Consider the following 9533-nt stretch of genomic DNA (forward strand, 5'->3'; position numbering starts at 1 on the left):
TATATATATATATATATATATATAAAAGGGCTGCTTTTATCTATAGCATCGCTCATCCTATAAGGCTTAAAGCTCCATTCAGTCTGACAACCGGAGAAGATGCAAACAGATGATAAACGTATGATAAAAACGCAACAGGACAGATGGTGGAGAGTTGTGTCTTTTAACTGCACAACGCGGCTGCTGTTAGTAAATGTTATGAACTCCTCTGTGCATATGCTGGCATTTAAGCTGAGGCATTTGATAAAAATGAGAACGCAAAGAAGAGAGGAATGTGCTGCTTTAACGACAGATTGAAAAAGTGTCTTTTTGTCGTCCCGCATTGCCTCTAAAGGAAGTAGCATGTTGCCATCTTAAACGGTAACGTTTTCATGTGTCGCAGCAACAAATCTCATCCGAAGTCGCTTGACGTCGTGTCAAAGGCCAGAGAGGGAACATTTGAGTCTGACCTCCATCCGTCGCGCCGCATGTAGCTGAAGGCGCCGTCGATGAGGCTGGCGGTGAACTGCCCTCCCGTGATGAAGAGGGTGTTAACGGTCACCAGCTGACCTCTGAGGTGCGGCGGAGAGGCTTCGGCGATGTACACGGGCACCGTCATGGAGGCGATCCCTACACAAGGAGACACAAAGCAGGAGTTACAGGAGGAACAGAGAATCAGCATGACGAGCGGAGGAAGCTTTTCTGTTTGTTCACAGACGCGGTTAGCATGTACTCGTGTAGATCTTCTGGATCACTTTGAGCCATCATGGTGGCGGTCATACCCAAAGCTTCGGAGTTTGGAGAGAAATTGTTTTGTTTTGTTTTTTGCTGTGTTCTTTGGACACTATTTTGAAGCTGAATCTCAGTTTTGTCCCAAGTCAGACTGCCACCGTCTGTTCCTTTGTCGCATGTCTTTTGCCCCTGGCTGCTCACAGAGAAATAAAGATCACTTGTGCCGAAAAAATTCTTTGAAAAAAACAAACAAAAAAAGGCGCTTGGATTAATCAAGGTAGTATGTAGCCTACTCACTGTAACATGAATTATCCTTCCACCGAAGAGAGACCAGTCAGCATTTCTAAATTACGTTTGAAACAAAATGGCATCTTTTTAAACCTTCCTGAATATGACGACCTGGAAAACTGACATGTTTGGTTTGAGTCAATAAAAAAAGAATTTTTCAAACTTATAAAGTAGAGCATAGTGATTAATCACAGTGCTAGAGTGTGATTCATCTGGTTACAGTCTTTTAAATCGACTGGCAGTGCTGGCTTTAAACTATCTGAACTCGTTTTCATAGACCTTGAACCTACACACAGCCCTGCTTATTTAACACAACCTTGACACGATACTCATACAGTGATCCTAAATAGGGAGAACATTTAGAAAGCCAAAACATTTCTATTAAAAAAAAAAAAAAAAATCACACACTATGGTGACATAACCCTCCGAACAGTCTGTTTGGGGCTGGCAGTGTGCCGTAAGACTGATGCTCTCTGCAGCAGGCTTCTCTATTAATAGAGAGCCAGAGCTTTCTGCACCCTCCTCCCTCTGTCTCCTCCCCTCTTCTACCTCTTGCCAACACCCTGCCCTAAACTGCCGCCATGACTACGTGGCTAGCCGTTGCCATGGAGACCTCTTGCAGCAGGGGGAACCAGCCACACTGTCTCCAAGCTTGCACCACACTGTGGCAGCTCTAGGAAGGCCAATCAATAACCAAGAGAAGGGCGTACATGCATGAGATTTTTTTTGTGTGTTTTTGTTAAGTGCTGATTAAAAACTTCCACGTACAGAACATCAGAAACATTGAGTTGGTCGACAAAAAGAAAAAAAAAAGGGGAGGGGGGAAGAAAGGATCCCCAACAACAATGCTGTGTAGTCAAGTTTCAGGATGGTGTTCGGTTACATAAAAACGATAGTTTCTGAGTGAGCCTCTGATTGCATAAACATGATTTTAGGAATTGCGGCGCAGCTTTTATCTTTGTTAATGTCTGATGGCGGAAATGCGAGCTGCAGATCATTATCGGAATCTAATTAAACACTTTAACACAAAGCTTGTCTGCTCAGGACAACATGGTGGAAATCTATTCATAAGGTTTAGGAAGACAGCTAAAGATCCGAGACTAAAGTTAACAAGAATGAAAGCAAGAAAAGAGAAAACATGGAAGACAAGCTTAGAATTTAGGAGGAGAGTAATCTTGATCTGTCATGTGCCTGATAACACACACACAGGTATATAGCTACACTCAAAGTGTGCAATACCTCAGCAATCAGCTACGTTTTTTTTTATGAAGAAAGATGTGTATGAAGTGCAGCGTTTTCACAAGTGATCGTCCGGTAGACTCGATTAGATTGGGGATCAAAATTGCAACGTTGCAGTTCGCTTTCGTTTAGCACTGTGTCAAACAAAACAAATCCTTTAGAAAAACTTGTTCAACTCCTCGCCTGTGGTGGCGCTGCAGCAAGAACCACTGAAAAAATCTTCCGAAGAAGACGCTGAGCACAACTTCCTTCTTCCAATGTAAACAAAAGCACAGCGGTGTCAAATTTTAGCAGTTGTAGGATTTCTCTTTCGTCTTTGGAAAAAAGATCACAAGCCATTTCTCCCGCCAGTGCTGGACTTGTGGGTTTGTTTTGGTTGCATTTACCCAGAATGCTATGGGCTATAGTCTGCTTCCTGGTTTTGGAGCGCTCTCTGTTCTGCTTGGCACCTATATCTACATTCAAACTACATCAGAGTTCACTTCAGTCCTAGGTCTTTGGACCAGAGTTCACTTTTGTCAGAGTCCGACTGCACATTTGCAGCTCCACAACCGATTAAAGTGGACTGAACAAGGCCAGTGTGAATGCACCCTATAAAATCCAACATCTTTTGTTCACACATACCTGCAGATGCATTCATGTGTTGATCAGGATCACGCTAAATTTGACCCATAGGGCTACCTAAGGTTTAAAAAAAGAGGCTGAAAAAGAGGCTTAGTGCTGTGAAAAAGAAAATACTTTTTTCACTCGTCTTTCCTTCCTCTATTAAATTTCAGTCTTAGACAAACCTTGTAAAGATCTCAAGAAGATCGATACATAATCTTGTATTAAAGTTAACAATTTTAAACCTATAAAAATCTCAATATTACTTCCAGCCATAACAGTTTTTCTCTCATTCCTAACTTTGTTTCCCTCGGGTACCTTGGCTATTAGCAACGAGAAGATGCCCATCGACCAACAGCTTTATAGCTTCTGTTGATGGCAAACCTCGACATAAAGAGAGTTTCTGACCTTCATTTAGCTTTTAAGACACACACACACACACACACACACACACACACACACACACACACACACAAAACTGTGAACACACATTGTTTTTTCCTTATTATCCTTGCCGTGGTGATGGAATTGCCTTGGTAATAAACGCATCGCATTAGTCCCGAGTTCTCTGGCATTAGTTTAATTGGCTCTGAACAGAGCTGGCAAACTTTCGCCCATAAACTGGAAAAAGACTATTTGAATAAGTTCCTTCATCGGCAGCCAATCACTCTTGACATTTACCCGGATCTGAGTCTCTGACCCATCTTGTTTTGATAATCTGGCCAATGGGATTACACATTTTAAATATTGAAGAGCTCTTAAGGTCAAATACATTGATCATGTTGGTTGGCTTTATTAGGAAGATATACCATACATGATTACATCATTATTTCATTGTCAAATGTCCAATAAACAATGGCACAACAAGTATCAAACACTTGTTTGCTTCAGAGCTCCAATGTGGAAACCATCTGACATCAAAGTTGCAAGCAACATAAAATCTCAAATAAAATATCCCTTGACTTTTAACCCTCTGAGTCCTAAGTTTCAAATCTCCACCTGGGTGTTTTTTGCTTATTTTAGTTGTATGAAGTTCTTTAAATGTCCTGTGAGTAAATATATTTGCCCATTTATCCATAACAACTGGAACGCTCAATATTAAACGTCTATTGAAAGAGTGTCACATCACTAAACCGAAGAAAAACATAGTCCCTGCTTCGGCGGGAGTCAAATTACCGTAATAACCTGATATCTGAAAAGCCCAACATCGATCCTTTCAGAAATAGTTGGAATTTTTCAGATAGTGCAAAATGTCGTGGAATTACGGTACTGCAAATTTAGCTGAGTTGTCGCCGGCACGTTTGTCCTAGAAGGGTTAAAGAATGGGCTCCCAGTTCAGTGGTTTGAAGGATCTACTTTTCTAGCTTTATGTAACAGATAGCTGTGCTGCAGTACCAATGCTCGCTTTGACAGTAAGAAATGCTGACTAAGTATAAGCTCTGCCACTTTTACACACTCCTGTCACCTCCTTATATTGGGCAAACTTCTTCCAACACGACAGCAACTTTTGGCAATAAGGCATCTAGACATGATGACTCCGGTCATGCCAGACAGGGCTAGTGTCTTGTTAGTTTTACTTGCGAGTACGCATTCAGCAAACGAAAAAAGAAACGGCAGTGATGACCTGATTTTGACTTGCCTTCATGTTTTCCTGTTTTGTCTGCTTTGCTTAAGTTTTGAGTCACCAACATGTTCCCATCAAAGCCTCGTCTGCTGTCATCAACAGCCCATTTGTCTGCTGGTGTGACGGAACGGCTGATGTTGTTACATTTGGTGAGAGATAAATCATCTCAACAGCACGTCCAGCTACAGGTGGTGGCGGGGAAAACATGTCTGATCGTAAAGATAATGCTTGTTGGCAGCAGAGAGAATAAATCCTGTACAGGTTTATTTCAGTGTAACTATAAAAAAAAAAAAAAGAATTGCAGGCTGTAGGGTTACAGCTTTACTGTCAGATATTGTAACTGAAGCTGATGCTGTTGATGACATGTTTAGTACCTTCTTGTAGGTTGTTAATTTCAAAGTCAAGAGTCAAGGAGGAAACTCCACTCCAATGGCCGACTCTACTTTTTTTTCTCTTGCCATTTTGTCTGTTTGCAATGAAGAAACACTATCAAGTTAAACAACTGGATTAGTTTTTTATATCGAGAAGAACGTATCACGCACTGCCAACTTTCAAAAGTCAGACACATCTGCTCACTTTTACGATTCAAATCGCATTTAAAAGTAAAAACATGGAGCGCTGTCATTCATCAGCGTACTGCGGCTGACCGGCAGGACTGAAGAATTCCAAAAAGTAGCTTAACAGCACTCGCTTGAATATAAATTCCTTAGAAAAACAAACAAAAAACTTGTTGCTTTTGGTTTGTTTTTAATGAGTTCTCTGTTCAGCACCAAGGACAGCTCAAGACAGTCTCCCTCACAAACACACACACACACACACACACACACTCACACACACAGATTTTAAAGCCACCGCCTGGTCAGGCTGAGCCTCAAAGCTGCACGGCACACTTAAACCAAAGTATCTGTCTCGGCCTTCTGCAGGCGGCCTGTAGGCATGAAACGCAGAACTCAGCGCTGACTCACTTGATCTGAATGAAGGAGATATTTCACAAAGCCCTCCACGCTCTGATCTCGAGTGAGAAACAAGAATGTTTGGATAAAAATGCAACGGAAGGACAAAATTATTTGTTTTGACGATTTGACTCTGTTTATTGTTCTTTTTTTAAATGGTAACCGTTCCAGTTTAACTCGCAGATAAACAAAGTCCTCATTAAGCGTCCACTGCGGCTTTCGCTTGGTTAAGGCGACACTTCACACTTCATTACATAAACCAAACCTATTAATTAGAAAGCCTCCTGGTAATGAAACGTTATCGTAGTGTAATTAACGTGGCTGCTTTTATTCACACCAATCAACCGTTTGCGGCGACAAAACACATCAGCATGTGCAAAGTGCTGCATAATAATTTAGCCAAACAGCGTCATTATACAGTCAAACGGCCTCTCTTTTTTAGGCTCTGTGAGTTTTCTGTCTGTGGCTGGAATGGCAACCGCTAACTGAGGCGATGGGGAGTTTCTACTGGAATACTTTAAATTGAGAAAGAAAAGTGAAGAACGACATGAAATAACTGCTTCTATTTAAAACAAAAAAAACTTAAGGTCTTCACTATGCTATCCCCAACAGGCAAATTTGCCTTCATTGAGAGCATCAGTGCAAATGTCGTCTTGTCTGTGTATGTCTGTGCCTTCTTTGGGCAGCAACAGAATAAGCAACTGAATATTCAGTTGCTTATTCAGTTCTAAGCAACTGAATAAAACTCATAATTCTGGCATAAAGATGTATACTTCTGCTTATTGTCGATCAATGGTTTGTTAGATTAAAATTAGGTCCAATCTATTAGCTAATAGCATCTCCTCGCTCAGACCTTCTTTTAGTGTTGTAGTTTGGCCGCCATCCAGAAGAGGGCGGCGTTGGTCAGCCAGCAGTAAGAGAAACAAAAATGGCGGAGGGGGCATATCCCTAAACAGGAAAATGAAACTAAAAAAACGGAGTTCGGTGTTGGTTGTAAACCGCTCTTTATGCAGTTCTGTTTGGGAATAAACACTCTACAAGCTCAAGCTGTTTCTGTTCACTTGGTTGACACCGAGTGTCAAGTAAAAGTCTGCCGTCCTGAATCCATTGGAATCAGATTCAGTGTTTCACACATTTTCTTTAGCCTTAAGAGGCTTTCTTCTTGTTATATTTTATGAGTTAGCGTACGTTTAGTAATGTGAGAATTATCTGTTCATTCGGTCATCATTTAATACAGCTGATAACTTGTATTTAATCATCAAAAGGAGGTTTGATGATTGGTACATAATTATAAAGCAGTAAGTAGTAAAAGCACGTTTACTGAAGCTGATAGCTTATGTTTGCTCACCAGTTAACATTAAGTCTCGCAGAACATGAGCTGATTTTCATTTTTAACACCTGTTTCATTTATTTATTTATTTTTAGCCATTTTCTGACATTAAAAATAAGCAGTTAGCTGTGAAAAGCATTTAAGCGCCAGTAGTCAGAGTGGGCTGACTCAACATGGCATCTGTTGGACCCACTGGTTCATCATCAACCAGCTCACACCTTAAATCAATTTCCACCACATTGCAAAAACACACACAGAAACCTGTTCTATTGCCAAACTATGAGTCTCCCATTACATCAGCCTCACATTGTTTTTTTGTTTTTGTTTTTTGTTCTCCTCATCATTATATATTCTGTATCATTTGGCATTTTCAAGAGTGTCAAACCTGGCTGGCTCTGAATTATTCTTAAAAAATATATGACGTAATGTAACATGCCAGCTATAATGAATGAAATTGTATGTTTTTACAACCATTTACACATTAAGATTATTCATAAAATACTCAATATTTGATTTCAGCTCTACAGGGTTTCTACAAATTGTTTGTCACAATTCTAGGATGGATGTGTGCCATGCAAGTATCTTCAGTTCGAAGGGGTAAAAGATTAAGGTTTAATCTTTAAGATAAAAGATTCAATATTCTATTTCTTTTATTATTTTTGATACCTGCAGGCCTGAAGAATCCAATACTTTTCTATAACAAAGTTTAAGAATTTCCTTAAATTAACTCCCATATCGTCTAAAAATGCAGTTAATTTAACCACCTTTTTTCTTCCCCCTACAGCTAAACAGAAATACTATTTTAGCTCTGTCTGAAACATCTTCCTGCAACTTAATTAAATCGAAACTGACAAGTCCCATAATCCTGAGCCTCTGCTTCACTACTGCCGATTCAGACAACCCCCGTGTTCTTGGGCAAAGGTCAACGCAACAATACCCAGGCAGCAGCAGACGTAGCACAGTCTTCGGTACGGAAAAAAAAAAAGAAAAAAAAAAAAGGGAATCGTGGCATTAAAGAGCATGGCCTTTCTTGGTTTGACAAACAGTTTCCCTGACCTTTTTCCACAGAGTTCAGTTCAAAAATGCTTAGAGGACGGCTTACAAGTGACAGGCTTGTTTTGAGGATAATTGAAGCCAATGGAAAATGTTTGTCTTATCAGTGTCTCCTGCGGCTAATTGCGCTCCCAGAATTCGTCTCATTATCTATTAGGGCCTGGCTCACGTATGTTCGGCTTAATGAAGATCACTCTGTTGGATGACGCTGGAAAGAGGGGGCGGGGGTCCTTACGGTAACAGAGCCACTTACAATTCAATGGCTGGAACAACCAAGATGGTTAGTTCCCTCCACATATCAGCAATCAGACCAGGTGTAAGCGTATCTGCTCCATTTGCACTATTCATTTCATAAGTATTCTTCAACTATTAGCATAATTACCACATTTACTTTTCAACTGGAGCAGAATTGACTTCCCTTTTTTCTGTACCAACTGTTAAGACAACAAAAACACACAAAACAGTTCAGATTTGCAAATTGTATGTCTTCGAAAATGCAGCACAGCTGATCAGAACATACTGACTGCAAAAAAATTAAAAGCATGTAGGATAGACTGGTGCAGCACAAAGCTGTTCAGATTTTACATCACAGACTGTATCACTTGGCAATTATACAACTAGATGGACAAGGATCAATAGTGGGGCTCCTCAAGGCTCCATTGTCTGACCACTTTTATTCACTAATCTAAATGTTCTTTCTCTATCAGATAATGCAGCACTATAACAGCAATACAAAGAAATCTCTGTGTCACCACATAACCAAACTGCATTACGGTTAATGAGAGAATGTATCTATGAAATAAATACTTGAATGGGAAAAGATTTACTCTGGTTTAGTGCAGATAAGACAGAAGTTGTTGTTTGTAAAGCTGACTGTACACTTTAAGGTGCTAGCTCCTTAAATACGAATATCTTCCATGTTTATGGCATATAGATTATATTTCAAAAAATCAAAAATCATTTTTTTTGAAAATTATAATAGCATATATTCAAAGGTAAAAAAAAAGAAAAAAAAGATAATAGTAGTAATACAGACGTGGCCTTATTAAAACCATGTTTCTGTTTTCATTACTTGTCTTGGCAAATTTAACATTAATTATTTGACCATATGATTGCATTAATTAAATTGTTACTCTAGGAATCAGGTTGGGGGATTTGAATGTTACTGTTTGTAGTTGAGCTATTGCAGCTTCCTCGAAGTTCTTGTCATGTAAACAAAACAATTATGTCAGTGGCTAATTTATGTAAAGCTAACAAGTAATTATCTAATAAACATTTACATTTAGTTGTAGTGGATTAATATTATAGATGGGCGGTGCAAAATACTTACATTTGTCTCTTCTTTTCATAGTGTAAAGCAGTGGTGCCCCTGGTGTAAACATAGACATAAGTCTATGTATATATATATCTATGGGTGTAAAGCCTAAACGATTGTTGTCTTTCTTCTTCTTGTGATTTTCAAACAATTTTCCGGTGCGCATTACCGCCACCAACTGGTGAGAAGTGTGGGTCAACAAGATTCCTCGGCGGCTTGAACATCTTTTTAAGGTTCCGGTGGAATCCATTTTATGAGGGTGAAGAGTAAAGTTTTTTTTTTTTTTTTTTAGATAACACGTAAATATTATTAAAGAATTTATTGTCTTGTTATACTTGTTTTGTAGCTCTGTTAAGTGAGTGAAAGTTTGACTTATTGTGAGCTCATGCTGAGACCACACACCTGTTCAGTGTTGGA

General features: G+C 39.6%; 1 protein-coding gene across 1 annotated transcript in view; it reads right to left on the reverse strand.

The window, feature by feature from the left end:
• Nucleotides 1-9533, reverse strand: part of LOC106956524 (proton myo-inositol cotransporter-like) — a 45318-nt gene that overhangs the window by 29022 nt on the left and 6763 nt on the right. Inside the window, exon 2 of the mRNA XM_015047418.1 lies at nucleotides 450-609. Coding sequence (XP_014902904.1) covers nucleotides 450-609 — 160 coding nt within the window. The remainder of the gene's footprint in view (nucleotides 1-449; nucleotides 610-9533) is intronic.

This window comes from Poecilia latipinna, unplaced genomic scaffold (genome assembly GCF_001443285.1).
Source record: "Poecilia latipinna isolate Pla-1442-1.1 unplaced genomic scaffold, P_latipinna-1.0 Scaffold825, whole genome shotgun sequence".
NCBI lineage: Eukaryota > Metazoa > Chordata > Actinopteri > Cyprinodontiformes > Poeciliidae > Poecilia > Poecilia latipinna.